We start from the raw sequence: 17,148 nt of genomic DNA, 5'->3' as shown, positions 1-17,148 counted from the left end.
ACTGTAACTAAAGTAGAGATGCAGCTGATTCACTTACATAACATTCCTTTCATCAACATTGCTTTCATCATCTTCGCCAGCAAACCGCAAAAGAACAAGTTGCATTGTATAAGATTTTAAGTACTTGGAGTTGGAGGTTTGTTAAACTCTGCAAATTAAAATTACATGCGACGGGCAATAAAGTTGACTTACCGGTCTATCGTCGTCAGATATCAATTGAGCTGCAATAATTCCAATAGAAACTTTAATCATACGAGTCTGATACTCACAAGTAATTGATTTAGTTTTAATGTTGACGGTTGTTGAACTAATATAAATACTCATGTTGAACTAATATAAATACTCATGTTGAACTAGAGTTAAATTTTGAAATGACAATCAAAAAATTATTTACGACAATGAATGCTTACGATCTGATTCTTTGTCTTCCTCGTACCATCTTAGGTTTGACAACATAATTCTATTAATGGTGACGCACACTTGAAAAGAAGCTTACTTGGCAATCCATTTTAGAAGCTAAAAATGGAACTCACATACAAAACAAAAATACTAATCTTATCTTAAATTAGCAGCACGCCAAATTTAACAAATCAAAAATGGATTACAGAGAGAAAAAAAATTACAGTAAAAACTAACAAAATCATTCCAGATCCAACTTTCTGTCCATTACCTAAAAATAGCAATTAATAATATTTCATTACTGTATATAAAATCCAAAACTCAAATTTCAAATCTATCAGCTCTTTCAAAACATCAAAATCCCAGGACTCTCTCTATCTATCCTATTCCAAGATATGACATCTACATCACAAAAGATACTTGTAACCGGCGGGGCCGGTTTCATTGGCGCTCACACCGTTGTTCAGCTTCTCAAAGATGGGTTTCATGTTTCCATCATTGATAATTTTGATAATTCTGCTATGGAAGCAGTGGACCGTGTTCGTGAAATTGTTGGTCCAAACCTTTCACAGAATCTTGAATTCACACTGGGAGATCTCAGGAATAAAGATGATTTGGAGAAACTTTTCTCAAAATCTAAATTCGATGCTGTCATTCATTTTGCTGGGTTAAAAGCAGTTGGTGAAAGTGTTGCAAATCCTCGTCGTTATTTTGATAATAATCTTGTTGGCACCATCAACCTCTATGAAGTAATGGCTAAGCACAATTGCAAAAACATGGTTTTCTCATCGTCTGCAACTGTTTATGGCCAACCTAAAAAGATGCCATGTGTGGAGGATTTTGAGTTACAAGCAACGAACCCTTATGGACGGACAAAGCTTTTCCTTGAAGAAATCGCACGAGATATTTCGAAAGCTGAGTCGGAATGGAGAATCATTTTACTGAGATACTTTAATCCAGTTGGGGCACATGAAAGTGGTAAACTGGGTGAAGATCCTAGAGGCATCCCAAATAACCTCATGCCTTATATACAGCAAGTAGCCGTTGGAAGATTACCCGAGCTCAATGTATATGGTCATGATTATCCTACAAGGGATGGCTCTGCGGTACGGGACTATATCCACGTGATGGACTTAGCAAATGGTCACATTGCCGCCCTGAGAAAGCTTTTTGCAACGGAAAACATAGGTTGTACGGCTTACAATTTGGGAACCGGTCGTGGTACATCTGTGCTTGAAATGGTTGACGCATTTAATAAAGCTTCTAGTAAGAAAATCACATTGAAATTGTGTCCGAGAAGGCCAGGAGATGCTATAGAGGTTTATGCATCTACAGAGAAAGCTGAGAGAGAACTTGGTTGGAAGGCCAAATATGGTGTGGAGGAGATGTGCAGGGATCAGTGGAATTGGGCAAAGAACAACACGTGGGGTTACTCGGGGAAGCCTTGAATCAGCTAAACAAATACACTACTCATCTACCGATATTCTCTATACAAATAGGCATCCCATTGTTAAAGAGTACTTGAAGCTTGTATATGTCAAACACTAATTTTTAACCGCTAATTGAAACCAACATTCAATAACTTAATAAAGCTAAATTGCTTAAATGGCTCAAATGGCTCAAAATACTGAAACTTAATAGGGTTTTACAAAATGTTGTCAAACTATAATCTAAGCCGTGACATCAAAGGTTTCTAATGTCTCTGCAATGTATCCATAATTGAAACCCTAACAGTAGTAGTCTTTGAAAACCAACCTTCAATTGGCTAATAAACATAAATTGTTTAAATGACTATGAATATTGAAACTTCACAGGGTTTTAGAACAAATGAGTCAATAATATATCAAAAATCTTTATTTTTTCTTCATTACTATTACAAAGATATGATTTGGATGGTTGAAACAAACGTAGCATAGACATTAATAACATCAAATTGAAATGGGGCAAAGCTAAAACAAAGCAATAGTGCAAGTAATAATGGGTTTTCTTCATACAAAAAGAGAAGATAAAAACCATTATGGTAATAGATTATCATACATAATCAATTACATGTTGGTGTAACTTGTTTTCGACATAAAAGAGGTAAAAACACAATGGTAATCGATTACCATATATGTTTAATCGATTACATGATGTTGGATATGTATTTTTTTTCTCACATTAAAAGCATGTAATCGATTATATCAGCCTGACAACCTATTTTTTTCACGAACCAATGTCTTTTTATGCATTATTCAAGTTGTGCACTGGTTCATCATACCTCTTCAAAATATAATAATGATTCATGGTGTCTTCTTAAAGTCTATAAATTTTTGTTTAATTTCTAAAAACTTTTAACTTTTACATAAGAAATTTACACATTTATAAGTGGTTATTCAAATTTTCAACTATTGAAAATTTTATCAAACATTCTTAAACTCGAAAGTCCTGAACTTTAAAGTGATATTGTTCTGAAAAATAATATTGATAAGGATTATATTTTCATGTTAGGTTCTATAAAAGATTACTCTTCATCTTTTAAGAATTTGTGTGATTCTTAATTCACCAGTGTTTGGTGAAAGATGATATAAAATAAAAAAGTGGTGTATTTTCTTGTTTGAATATTAAGTGTTCATTGTAAAGAGTATGAGTATTAAGTGTTCATTGCGAATAATCTTGGTGTGAGGCTTGTAATTAAAAATCTTGATACATAACAAAAAAATCCTCTAAAAAAAGGACTAAATATACCATTCAGATGGAGAAAACAAACCAGAATATATATCATTTGTGTTTCTAGCTTCTTAATTTTTTTCGTTTGAAAAACATGTCAAACAATCATATATATATATATATATATATATATATATATATATATATATATATATATATATATATATATATATATATATATATATATATATATATATATATATATATATATATATATATATATATATATTATCAAATTCATTTTAAAAAAACGTTTTTTATTCATAGCCATTTTTAGTGATAGTGCAAGAAAGCTAGGGAAAACATAAAGGAGGATGGATTTTTATTTTCAATTTTCATGTGCAAGACCAAATTATTTGTTATTGGAATGACAAATTATGAAACAATTTTCAATTGCAAAAAGATGTTTAACTGTTAAATTGGTAACAACCATTCATCAACATAACTTTTAAGATAATTATGATAAATATCAAACATCTTGAATGATCAACAATTATTATGATTAACTAAGAATGTAAACACTCTACATTGACAGTATATAAATAAACAATAATGGATGTCAAGATTGTATTCTATAATTTCAAAAAACATATTTTTCAATAAAAGAGGTTAGATTGTGATGCAACCAGCATTCAAATCAAAGAAACCTTACTAGAATTACTGCCAAGTAATCAAACAAGATGAAGACTGTTTTCAGATTCCAAAGACGGCCTTGCTGATAAAGTATAGAGATGCAATGGATTCACTTACATAACATCCCTTCATCATCACCAGCAAACTGCAAAAGAACAAGTTGCATTGTATAAGATTAAGTACTTGGAGTTGGAGGTTTGTTAAATTCTACAACTCAAAATTACATGTGACTAGCAATAACATTGACTTACCCGTCCATCGTCGTCAGATATCAATTCAGCTGCAATAACTCCAATACAAACTTTAATCAGACGAGTGTAGTACTTGTTGGAATAAATTTAAATGTGTATGGGGGAGTTCAAAAGTTTATTCTCTTGGGTAATCAAACTATCCTAGGGACCTGATAGTATTCATTACTGCATTTAATTACTTGTCCTTTCTTGTCTGGCCCTATCTCTATATAAGGACCAGACCTCTTTGTAAAACATTAAGACATTTGAATATAAGTGAAGATTGTAGAGAAAAGTCTGTTCCTCCTCCCTCCGTCTAAAACCCTATATCTTGTGTCTTCAAATTGGTATCAGAGCTCATGGCGAGCCTGACCAGTCAAATGCCGTTGCCACGGCTGACGAAGTCCAATTATGAGAATTGGAGCATCCAGATGAAAGCGTTGCTGGGCTCATTGGATGCGTGGGAAGTCACCAATGATGGCTTTGAAGATCCAGGTAACACAACAGGTCTCAATGCCGCCCAGACGAAGGCGTTGAAAGAGACGCGGTCGAAAGACAAAACAGCATTATACATGCTGTTCAGAGCAGTGGACGAATCAGCATTCGAGAAGATTGCTGGTTCAACCACGTCGAAGGGGGCCTGGGACACTTTAGAGAAAGCGTACAGAGGAGCAGACAGAGTGAAGCAAGTTAGATTGCAAACTCTTCGAGGGGAGATGAAGAGGATGAAGATGAAGAAGACAGAGTCCGTAGCGGACTATATTACGCGCGTGCAGACAGTGGCGAATCAGATGAGTCGAAATGGAGAGGCAATGACAGAGGGCCGAATTGTCGAAAAGATTCTAAGATCTTTAACGGACAAGTTCGAAAACATTGTGTGCGCTATAGAGGAAGCAAAGGACCTTTCGACAATCACTGTCGAAGAGGTTGCTGCGTCGCTCGAAGCACATGAGCAGCGAAAAATGAAAAAGAAAGAAGAGGCAATCGAAGAGGCAGATTCGAGCAGAGATGAAAAGGCACTTTTCTCTCAAAACTGGAGAGGGAGAGGACGTGGTCATGGAGGACGTGATGGCGGTCGAAGCTACCAAAACTATAGTTTCGACAGAGGACAATCTAGCCAACAAAACTGGCATGGTAGAGGTCGAAATCAAAGAGGTGGAAGAACAAATTACAACAGTATCGAATGCTATAAGTGCAACAAACAGGGGCATTACGCGAAGGATTGCAATTCCTACAGTTGCCACAACTGTGGAAAGATGGGACATCTTGCTAGAGACTGTCGATCGAGGAGGAGAGTTGAAGAAACGTCTAACTTTGCCCTAGAATCAGAATCGAATGAAGGATTCTTGTTAATGGCGCAGAAGGAAGAAGATGCAGAGAGTGACACAATGTGGTACCTCGACTCAGGTGCAAGCAATCACATGTGTGGTCACAAACACCTGTTCAAAGAATTAAAGACTGTCGAAGATGGACACGTCTCATTTGGAGATGCCTCGAAGGTGAAGGTCGAAGGAAAAGGAACTATATGTTTCTTACAGAAAAAAGGTGTAGTAGGATCAATCGAAGGAGTCTACTATGTACCAAATCTCAAAGCAAATATCTTGAGTTTGGGACAACTAACAGAGAAGGGGTATTCGATACTCATGGAGGATCGAAACCTGCAGCTGAAGGACAAGACAGGACGTCTAGTTGCCTTAGTCGAAATGGGGAAGAATCGAATGTATAAGCTGAACCTGAAGAGCATTCGAGAGAAATGCTTGCATGTTAATGTCGAAGACCAAGCATCCCTATGGCACTTGCGTTTTGGACACTTACATCAGGCTGGACTAAGAAGACTGTCGAAGAAGAATATGGTGCATGGACTACCAGACGTGGAGTTCGATGAAAAATTCTGTGAAGACTGTGTTTTTGGCAAGCAAACCAGAACATCCTTTCAAAAGAAGGCAGAATATCAGGCAAAGAAAATTCTGGAACTAATCCACACTGACATATGTGGACCAATCACTCCAGAATCATTCAGTGGCAAGAAATACTTCATTTCTTTCATCGATGACTATTCGAGAAAGACTTGGGTGTATTTTCTGAAGGAGAAGTCTGAAGCATTCGAGACATTTAGAAAGTTTAAAGTGATGGTTGAAAATGCAACTGACAGACGCATCAAGGCGCTTCGATCAGACAGAGGAGGAGAATATACTTCGACAGCATTCATGAAGTACTGTGAGGAACAAGGCATAAGAAGATTTCTGACCACAGCATACTCACCTCAACAAAATGGAGTAGCTGAGAGGAAGAATCGAACAGTGCTTGATATGGTTCGATCAATGCTGAAGAGCAAGAACATGTCGAAGGAATTTTGGGCAGAAGCTGTACAATGTGCAGTTTATGTCCAGAATAGATGTCCTCACTCGAAGCTTGGAGACATAACACCTCAAGAAGCCTGGAGTGGACAGAAGCCAACTGTGTCTCACTTTAGAATTTTTGGAAGCGTGGCTTATGCACATGTGCCTGATCAAAGGAGAACGAAGCTGGAGGATAAGAGTCAGAAGTATATACTTATTGGGTATGATGAGAAATCGAAAGGCTATAGGCTTTTCGACCCAATAAACAAAAAGGTGATTGTAAGCAGGGACGTTCGAGTAAATGAAGCAAGCAGATGGGACTGGAGCAGTTCGATTGAAGCTCTCGTCGAAGAAGAAGAAGCAGCACCAGTTGTTGTGCCAACAGACACTTCGATAGAACCTGAAGATTCCGATGATGAAAATGAGCCTTCACAACCCAGATTAAGAAGTCTGCAAGATTTGTATGAAAACACAGAAGAGGTACACCTTGTATGCTTGCTGGCAGATACTGAAGATGTAAGTTTCGAAGAAGCTATGAGAAATCGAAACTGGAAGAATGCAATGGATGAAGAAATCAAAGCCATCGAAAAGAACAATACTTGGGAACTAGCAGAGTTACCAAAAGGAAGTCAGACTATTGGCGTGAAGTGGGTATTTAAGAAGAAGATGAATGCTGAAGGCGAGATCGAAAGATACAAAGCAAGGCTGGTAGCGAAAGGCTATAAGCAGAAAGCAGGAATTGATTATGATGAAGTGTTTGCGCCTGTTGCCAGAATGGAAACTATTCGATTACTCATTTCACATGCAGCTCAATACAAATGGCCAATACAACAGATGGATGTCAAGTCAGCGTTCCTGAATGGTGTGCTCGAAGAAGAAGTGTACGTCGAACAGCCACCAGGATATATGAAGATCGAAAGCGAAGGCAAAGTGCTGAAATTAAAGAAAGCACTCTATGGGCTGAAGCAAGCGCCAAGAGCGTGGAATACTCGAATAGACACGTACTTCAAAGAAAATGGCTTTCAGCAATGTCCTTATGAACATGCTGTATATGTAAAGAAGGCTGGAGAAAGATTGCTGCTTGTTGCCCTCTACGTCGATGACCTGATTTTTCTGGGCAACAACAAACAGTTAATTGAAGAATTCAAAAGAGAAATGACACAGGAATTCGAGATGACAGACTTAGGTCTGATGAAATATTTTCTTGGACTGGAGGTTCGACAAGAAGAAGATGGCATTTTTGTCTCTCAGGAAAAGTATGCCAAAGATATTCTGAAGAGGTTCAACATGGATAGCTGCAATCCAATCTCGACACCAATGGAACCTGGAGCAAAGCTTTCGAAATTTGATGGGGGAGAACGCGTCGAAGCGAACAAATTTCGAAGCTTGGTTGGAAGCCTCCGATACCTTACTTGCACAAGGCCTGACCTCTCACTAAGTGTGGGAATTGTGAGTCGATTCATGGAGGAACCAATCTATGCTCACTGGAAAGCTTTAAAGAGAATTCTTCGATACGTCCAAGGAACTGTGTCACTTGGAATGTTTTATTCGAAGGCAGAAGAGTACAAGCTGACTGGATACTCAGATAGTGATTGGTGCGGGGATGTTGATGATCGAAAGAGCACCTCAGGCTATGTTTTCTTCATGGGAAACACTGCTTTCACATGGCTTTCGAGGAAGCAGCCAATTGTGACTCTCTCGACGTGTGAAGCTGAATACGTTGCAGCATCTTGGTGCGTGTGTCATGCAATTTGGCTAAGGAGATTGCTAAACAAAATAGAATCGAAACAGGAAGACGCAACATTGATAAGAGTTGATAACAAATCTGCTATCGAACTGGCGAAGAATCCAGTAAATCACGAAAGGAGCAAGCACATTGACGTCCGCTTCCATTTCATTCGAGAACACGTGAAGGAAGGAAGTGTCGAACTTAAACATGTTGCAAGCAAGGACCAAGCAGCAGACATTTTGACCAAACCACTATCGAAGGAGCTGTTCGATAGAGGCAAGAAGATGTTGGGCATGATTGATCGGAAGAGCATTTAAATTTATGGGGGAGTTTTGTTGGAATAAATTTAAATGTGTATGGGGGAGTTCAAAAGTTTATTCTCTTGGGTAATCAAACTATCCTAGGGACCTGATAGTATTCATTACTGCATTTAATTACTTGTCCTTTCTTGTCTGGCCCTATCTCTATATAAGGACCAGACCTCTTTGTAAAACATTAAGACATTTGAATATAAGTGAAGATTGTAGAGAAAAGTCTGTTCCTCCTCCCTCCGTCTAAAACCCTATATCTTGTGTCTTCAGTACTCACAAGTAATTGATTTAGTTTTAATCTTCAAGGTTGATGAACCAATATAAATACTCATGTTGAGTTAGAGTTAAATTTTGAAACGCCAATCAAAATATTGTTTACGATAACGAAAGCGTACAATCTGATTATTCATCTTCATCACACCATTTATTCCAATCAACCTTTAGGTATGGAGCAGGTTTCTCTTCGGACTTCAGTAGTCTTTTCGACCAACCTCTTTGTCCTTTCTGAATTGAGCTTATTATGTTTCTTGAGCTCGACTTTATTTTACAGCCCTACATAGAACAATGACAAATTTACAGACAGAACCATCCACACTTTTCAAAACTGGATATGGAAAAAAACTGAAACTACCGGTTAAGTGGAAGGGTCAAAAACTCGAGATGCAATCATTGATATTGTGGAAAATGCAGACAAATGCAATCGCAATTTTCAAATGTAACTAAACAAAAGATCACTCACATCAGGTTCAATCGATCCATAAAGTTCCAAAGTAAAGCTGTAGGATTCATGTTGAAGCTTAGCATGAGGCTCACACTTCACAGAAACATCCTTGGCATCAGTTAGAGAAACCGTCAGATAAAGCTTATCAGAACGCTGCGCCCACAGAACTTCAGGATGGCGACTATACACAAACCAAAAATGAAATTAGGTGGGAAAAATGATTTTTCAAATATAGGGTTTTGCAAAATATATGATACCACAATCTTCTGGGTGGCTCATGGCCTTATCCGTAGAATCTTATACCATTTTAGAATTATAATTTGGCCTAATTCTATGAAAATAAAAATAATAATAAAAAAAAGCTTAATGGTGACACACGGTTGAAAAGAAGCTTACTAGTACTTGGCAATCCAGTCCAGAAGCTAAAAATGGAATCCAAATACAAAACAGAATTACTAATCTTATCTTAAATTAGCAGCGCGTCAAATTTAACAAATAAAAAATGGATTCCAGAGAGAAACAAAATTTGAAACTAACAAAAGCATTCCAGATCCCAATTTTCTGTCGATTACCCAAATATAGCAATTAATAATATTTCATTACTGTATATAAAATCCAAAATTCAAATTTCAAATCTATCACTTTCTTCAAAACTTCAAAATCCCAAGCCTCTCTCTATCTCTCCGATTCCAAGATATGGCGTCTACATCACAAAAGATACTAGTAACCGGCGGAGCCGGTTTTATTGGCGCTCACACCGTGGTTCAGCTCCTCAAAGATGGGTTTAATGTTTCCATCATCGATAATTTTGATAATTCTGCTATGGAAGCAGTGGACCGTGTTCGTGAAATTGTCGGTCCAAACCTTTCACAAAATCTTGAATTCACATGGGAGATCTCAGGAATAAAGATGATTTGGAGAAACTTTTCTCAAAAACTAAATTCGACGCTGTGATTCATTTTGCTGGGTTAAAAGCAGTTGGTGAAAGTGTTGCAAATCCTCGTCGTTATTTCGATAATAATCTTGTTGGCACCATCAATCTCTATGAAGTAATGGCTAAGCACAATTGCAAAAACATGGTTTTCTCATCGTCTGCAACTGTTTATGGCCAACCTAAAAAGATGCCATGTGTGGAGGATTTTGAGTTACAAGCAACGAACCCTTATGGACGGACAAAGCTTTTCCTTGAAGAAATCGCACGAGATATTTCGAAAGCTGAACCGGAATGGGGAATCATTTTACTGAGATACTTTAATCCAGTTGGGGCACATGAAAGTGGTAAACTGGGTGAAGATCCTAGAGGCATCCCAAATAACCTCATGCCTTATATACAGCAAGTAGCCGTTGGAAGATTACCTGAGCTCAATGTGTACGGTCATGATTATCCTACAAGGGATGGCTCTGCGGTACGGGACTATATCCACGTGATGGACTTAGCAGATGGTCACATTGCTGCTCTTAGAAAGCTTTTCACAAGGGAAAAGATAGGTTACACGGCTTACAATTTGGGAACCGGTCATGGTACGTCTGTGCTTGAAATGGTTGATGCCTTTAATAAAGCTTCTGGCAAGAAAATCGCATTGAAATTGTGCCCGAGAAGGCCAGGAGATGCTACAGAGGTTTATGCATCTACAGAGAAAGCAGAGAGAGAACTCGGTTGGAAGGCTAAATATGGTGTGGAGGAGATGTGCAGGGACCAGTGGAATTGGGCAAAGAACAACCCGTAGGGTTACTCGGGGAAGCCTTGAATCTGCTCGACGACTCATCTACCGATATTTTCTATAGAAATAGGCCTCCCATTGTTAAAGAGTACTTGAAGCCTGTTAGGTCAAACTCTAAACTCTAATTCTAATGTGATTCTCCGCTATTTGAAACCCTAGCAGTAGTCTTTGAATACAAATAAATTGCTTAAATGGCTCAAAATACTAAAATCTAATAGTGTTTTACAAAATGTTGTTAAACTACAATCTCAGCCGCGACATCAAAGGTTTCTATTGTCTCTACAGCGCAACCATAATTGAAACCCTAGCTGTAGTCTTTGAATGCGATGCTTCGCAAATAATCACGATTTAAAACCAACATTCTATTACCTATTACCAAATAACCACAAATTATTTAAATGACTATGAATATTGAAACTTCAGAGGGTTTTGGTAACAAATGAGTCAACAATATATCAAAAATATGTAATGAAGCCAAAAGAGAAAGAGATTTTAGAAGCAGCATATGAGTCAGCAAAACAGAGGGAGGGCCCACAAAATACGCACGGAAAGGAAGTGGCTAACAATAACGCGGAAATATTGGACATACGCACAGGAGCAAGGCCACGCAAACCGTACAGCATGTGGAGGGACTACGTAAGGAATGAGTCAGTACAAATACTGCAGTAGTGAGAAATTTTATGATTATGTGATGAGTAAAGTTATTATTCTTCTCCCTCAAACTTTCTTTTCACATCTGGATTTTTATTGTATGCCAACTGTTTGATTAAAGTCTTATAATATTATCCTCGCTTTGCTTCCCATCTTTTCTGCCATATTTAGTACTGTTACATTGGTGCTTTCATTACACCATGGCCGAACCCCAAAACAAAGAGCTGCAAGCTGAGATCAAGCGCACTAATGAGGAGATGCGGTTGTTTCAGACTGAAGTCCTTGAGCGTATGGAACGATTAGAAGCTAGTAACACATCAAAGTTTGATGATATCCACACAGCGCTTGACATCCTCATTCAGCAGACACCGTCGAAGCATCGCCATGGTGCAGAACTCAACAACAGGCCTCCGTTTCAGGTGAGAAATGTCAAACTCGAATTTCCTCGTTTCGATGGCACTAACGTGCATGAGTGGATCTTTCGTGCTGAGCAATTTTTTGGTTATTACGATACCCCTGATCCTGATAGATTAACTATTGCATCTGTGCATCTGGATAAGGATGTGGTTCCTTGGTTTCAAATGTTACAACGTTCTAATCCGTTCCATTCTTGGTTAGATTTTACTCGTGCTTTAGAACTGGATTTTGGTCCATCCATCTATGAATGTCCCCGTGCTACCCTGTTTAAATTGACTCAAACTGGAACTGTTTCTGAGTATTATCTACAATTTACATCATTAGCTAATAGAGTTTACGGCCTAAGTAATGATGCCTTAATTGACTGTTTCATAAGTGGTCTCAATTCTGAGATCCGTCGTGACGTGTTAATTCACACACCCACCTCCATTGTGAAAGTGGTATCTCTAGCCAAAGTCTATGAGGAAAAATACACTCAAACACACAAACCACAAAGAGCCAACCCATCCACATATATCAAACCACCCTTCAATTCATCCAAACCACGACCCCTATCCTCAACACACCCCCCACCAGACCTATGAGTCAGTTCCAAAAGAATCCCAATATCAAACGCATTTCCCCTGCAGAGATGCAACTCAGACGGGACAAAGGACTTTGTTATTGGTGTGATGACAAATTTTCATTTACTCATAAATGCCCTAACAGACAACTTATGCTATTACATTATGATGATACTGAGGATGATCAACTCAGTGGGGATATCTTGAAACCATCTGATTTCAACACAGACATCATTCCCACCGTCGAGCCGGAGCATCATTTGTCATTAAATGCAATGAAAGGAGATTCTCATATGGGTGTGCTAAGATTTTCTGGGTTAATTGAGAACATTAAAGTGCAAGTGTTGATTGATGGTGGTAGTTCAGACAATTTTTTGCAGCCAAGAATCGCTAAGTTTCTGAAACTGCCCATAGAAACCGGTCCAGCGTTCAGAGTTCTGGTTGGCAATGGGGAAATTATGAATGCAGAAGGGGTCATTTCAGACTTGTCAGTTAAGATACAGGGTCATGAACTAAAGGTTCCTGTGTTTTTGTTACCGGTGGCTGGGGCAGATATGATTTTGGGTGCATCGTGGCTAGCAACTCTAGGACCGCATGTGGCTGATTATGCTTCACTCACACTGAAATTCTTTCTAAATGGAAAGTTTGTCACGCTAGAAGGAGAGAAAGTTCCCAGACCTTCAGTTGCTCAACTCAACCATTTGAAGAGGCTGTAGAACACTGATGCTATAGCAGAATGTTTCACCATTCAATGGCTCAAATTAAATGTTGTTGAGGACATGTTCAAGGAGCTACCTACTGATACCAAACCAAAGATTTCTAGGTTATTACATACATACAAAGAGGTGTTTAACACACCAGTTGCGTTGCCACCGGATAGGTCACATAACCATCATATTCCATTAATGGAGGGCTATAATCCTGTCAAAGTTAAACCATATCGATACCCTCATAGCCAAAAGACACAAATTGAACAAATGATCCATGAAATGCTGCATCAAGGTATCATACAACCAAGTACGAGCCCATTTTCTTCACCAATCATATTGGTGAAAAAGAAAGATGGTACATGGAGGTTTTGCACGGATTACAGGGCATTAAATACTATCACTGTCAAGGATTCCTTTCCCATTCCTACAGTAGACGAGCTATTGGATGAGCTATTCGGGGCTAAATATTTTTCAAAATTGGATCTCAGGTCTGGCTATCATCAAATATTGGTCCAACCCGAAGACAGGTATAAAACAGCTTTTCGAACACACCAAGGACATTATGAATGGCTGGTCATGCCATTCGGACTGACCAACTCTTCAGCTACGTTTCAAAGCTTAATGAATCATATTTTTCAACATGCTTTGCGAAAATATGTTTTGGTTTTCTTTGATGATATTCTCATATACAACCCTACTTGGCAAGCACATCTGGACCATTTAGATGCAGTTCTAAAAATACTTCAAGACAATGTTCTGTTTGTCAAGTTATCTAAGTGTTCATTTGGAGTTTCAGAAATTGAGTACTTGGGACATAGAGTTACAGGTCAAGGAGTTGCCATGGATAAAGATAAAATCCAAGCTGTACAGGATTGGCCAGTACCTAAGAACGTGAAGCAATTGAGGGGTTTTTTAGGTCTCACAGGTTACTATAGGAGATTTATAAAATCATATGCAAGAGTGGCTGCACCATTGATTGAATTACTTAAGAATGAGAGTTTTGTTTAGAATGACCAAGCTGAGATGGCATTTCACCAGTTAAAACTTGCAATGATTTCTGGTCCAGTTTTGGCTTTGCCGAATTTCAATAAACCCTTCATTTTGGAAACAGATGCCTCAGGGGTCGGAGTTGGTGCAGTGCTGCACCAAGATGGTCACCCCATTGCTTATTTTTCCAAGAAACTAGTTCCTCACAATCAAAAGAAATCGGCTTATTTTCGAGAGATGCTTGTCATATCTGAAGTTATAGCCAAATTCAGACATTATTTAATGGGTCATAGGTTCATTATTCGAACCGGTCAAAAGAGTTTGCGGAGTTTGATGGACCAATCCCTCCAGACACCCGAACAGCAGCAGTGGTTACATAAGTTTTTGGGTTACGATTTTGTTATAGAGTACAAGCCTGGCAAAGAGAATCTGGAAGCTGATGCTTTATCGAGGTTAATGACTTTGTCGTGGTCAGAGCCTGAGTGTCAATTCATTCAACAAGTAAAGGAAGTGTTGAAAAGTGATAACCACTGGAGTGACATCATACAAAAGTGTATTAGCCAAGGTAATTCATATCTCCAATACACTTTCAGAGATGGACTGTTATATTGGAAGTAACGAATTGTGATTCCTCAACACACTGAATTGGTACAACAAGTCTTATATGAATTACATACATCCCCACTGGGTGGTCATGCGGGTTTTACTAGAACTATGGCTAGAATAAAGTCCCAATTCTACTGGCCGGATATGAAAAAGGATATCTATCACTATGTGCAAAGTTGTGGTGTGTGCCAACAAGCTAAGACTGCTAACACAGTATCGGCGGGGTTATTACAACCACTTTCAATACCATCACAAGTATGGGAAGATGTGGCTATGGATTTTATCACAGGACTTCCTTTATCCTTTGGGTTCACTACTATTTTGGTGGTCATAGATAGATTATCAAAGTATGCTCATTTCTTTCCTATGAAAACTGATTACTCTAGTAAGTCAGTGGCTGAAATTTTTATGCACAATATTGTCAAATTACATGGAATGCCCATATCCATTGTATCTGATAGGGATAAAGTGTTTACAAGTTCCTTTTGGCAACATTTGTTCAAGCTACAAGGTACAAGTTTGGCAATGTCGTCGGCGTATCATCCCCAATCTGATGGGCAGCCTGAGGCGCTTAATAAGACAGTAGAGCTATTTCTTAGGTGTTTCACCTTTCACAACCCTAAGTCATGGTACAAGGCATTATCATGGGCTGAATTCTGGTATAACACAGCCTTACAGACCAGCATTGGCATGACACCCTTCAAGGCTCTTTATGGGAGAGATCCGCCGGCTTTATTAAGGTATAAACCTCAAGCTACTGACCCTTCAGCACTCCAAGAACAGCTGATGGAGAGAGACCGAATTTTACAGCAGTTGAAAGCAAATTTAGAAAAGGCTCAGCAGTACATGAAGAAACAAGAGGACAAGCATATAATGGATGTGACCTTTCAGGTGGGAGAGCTAGTGTTGGTGAAGCTCCAACCTTATCGGCAACAGTCGGTGGCCTTGAGGAAGAATCAAAAGTTAGGCATGCGCTATTTTGGACCCTTTGAGATCATAGCTCGTGTGGGTTCGGTAGCTTACAAACTCAAACTTCCAGATCATGCTAAAATACACCCTGTTTTCCATGTGTCTCAGCTTAAACCATTCAAGGGAACTTTCCAAGAGCAATACTTGTCGTTACCTTTGACTATGTCAGACAGAGGACCAATTATAACTCCTATTAAAGTGTTGCAAGCTAGAACTGTTATCAAAGGCAACCAAACAATTCACCAAGTTTTAATTCAATGGGATCAGCATGATGTCGCAGATGCTTCTTGGGAAGAAATAACTGACTTGCAACAGAAGTTTCCCTCTTTCAACCTTGAGGACAAGGTTGCTTTTAATAGGGATGGTATTGTAATGAAGCCAAAAGAAAAAGAGATTTTAGAAGCAGCCTATGAGTCAGCAAAACAGAGGGAGGGCCCACAAAATACGCACGGAAAGGAAGTGACTAACAATAACGCGAAAATATTGGACATACGCACAGGAGCAAGGCCACGCAAACCGCACAACATGTGGAGGGACTACGTGAAGGAATGAGTCAGTACAAATACTGCAGTAGTGAGAAATTTTATGATTATGTGATGAGTAAAGTTATTATTCTTCTCCCTCAAACTTTCTTTTCACATCTGGATTTTTATTGTATGCCAACTGTTTGATTAAAGTCTTATAATATTATCCTCACTTTGCTTCCCATCTTTTCTGCCATATTTAGTACTGTTACAAAATCTTCATTCTTTCTTCATTATTATTACAAAGATATAATTTTGATGGTTGAAACAAATGTAGCAAAGACAATAATAACATAAAATTGAAATGGGGAAAGGCTAAAACAAAGCAACAGTGCAAGTAATAATAGCTTTTCTTCATAGAAAAGTTTGAGAATTCAGCAAAAAAAAAAGTAAAAGGAAAGAGAAAAAAGACACTAACATTTATCAGAACGGAACAAACCTTAAGAATGGTCCATGGATTATCGTCGAATCAAAAATCCTTCCTCGGGACCACAGATGCATCTACCTCAAACACCCAATCCTTTGGACCTAGAAGAAAAGAGTTGGGTGAATGCTTGGAATTTTCCAGTAGTAGGGAAAAACTGAGTTCTGAGTTCTCTTATCTTTGTGCATATGTGACATGACATGAGTGAGCATATGCAATAAAAAAAATATGATCTTGTTTAGACGATATGGGTTTTATTTTTGAAGATTAAAAACTTTGGCAATGGTTAATAATATTGTTGATAATATGTAAAAAATATATATAATTGTTAGAAAGATGCTAGTAATTCATTGTTTAATAAAAAAAATGTATTTGACAATATTGTATTCGACCTAGTTGAAGTAATTGTAGATAATATAGTCGAAGATAGTTAAGTAGGAGTTAGATGTATCCGACAGAGTTAAAATCAAATACAATATGTAGACTTCGAATGTTGTAAGCATGT

At 38.2% G+C, this 17,148-nt stretch overlaps 2 protein-coding genes and 2 pseudogenes across 2 annotated transcripts in view; 3 read left to right on the top strand and 1 right to left on the bottom strand.

The window, feature by feature from the left end:
- The window catches only part of LOC127125682 (bifunctional UDP-glucose 4-epimerase and UDP-xylose 4-epimerase 1-like), a 94,113-nt gene that overhangs the window by 11,390 nt on the left and 65,575 nt on the right, over window positions 1-17,148 (top strand). The window lies entirely within an intron of this gene.
- LOC127125657 (bifunctional UDP-glucose 4-epimerase and UDP-xylose 4-epimerase 1-like) lies at window positions 329-2,042 on the top strand. The gene has a single exon (XM_051054449.1). It carries the CDS (start codon window positions 795-797, stop codon window positions 1,845-1,847), a length of 1,053 nt encoding a protein of 350 aa, XP_050910406.1. The 5' UTR covers window positions 329-794; the 3' UTR covers window positions 1,848-2,042.
- LOC127125707 (co-chaperone protein p23-2-like) lies at window positions 3,664-16,912 on the bottom strand (annotated as a pseudogene).
- Window positions 9,283-11,173, top strand: LOC127125696 (bifunctional UDP-glucose 4-epimerase and UDP-xylose 4-epimerase 1-like; annotated as a pseudogene).

Source organism: Lathyrus oleraceus, chromosome 1, assembly GCF_024323335.1.
Source record: "Lathyrus oleraceus cultivar Zhongwan6 chromosome 1, CAAS_Psat_ZW6_1.0, whole genome shotgun sequence".
Taxonomy (NCBI): Eukaryota; Viridiplantae; Streptophyta; class Magnoliopsida; order Fabales; family Fabaceae; genus Lathyrus; species Lathyrus oleraceus.
Note: the sequence above shows the minus strand (reverse complement) of the source record. Positions and strands in the feature narration are given on the sequence as shown.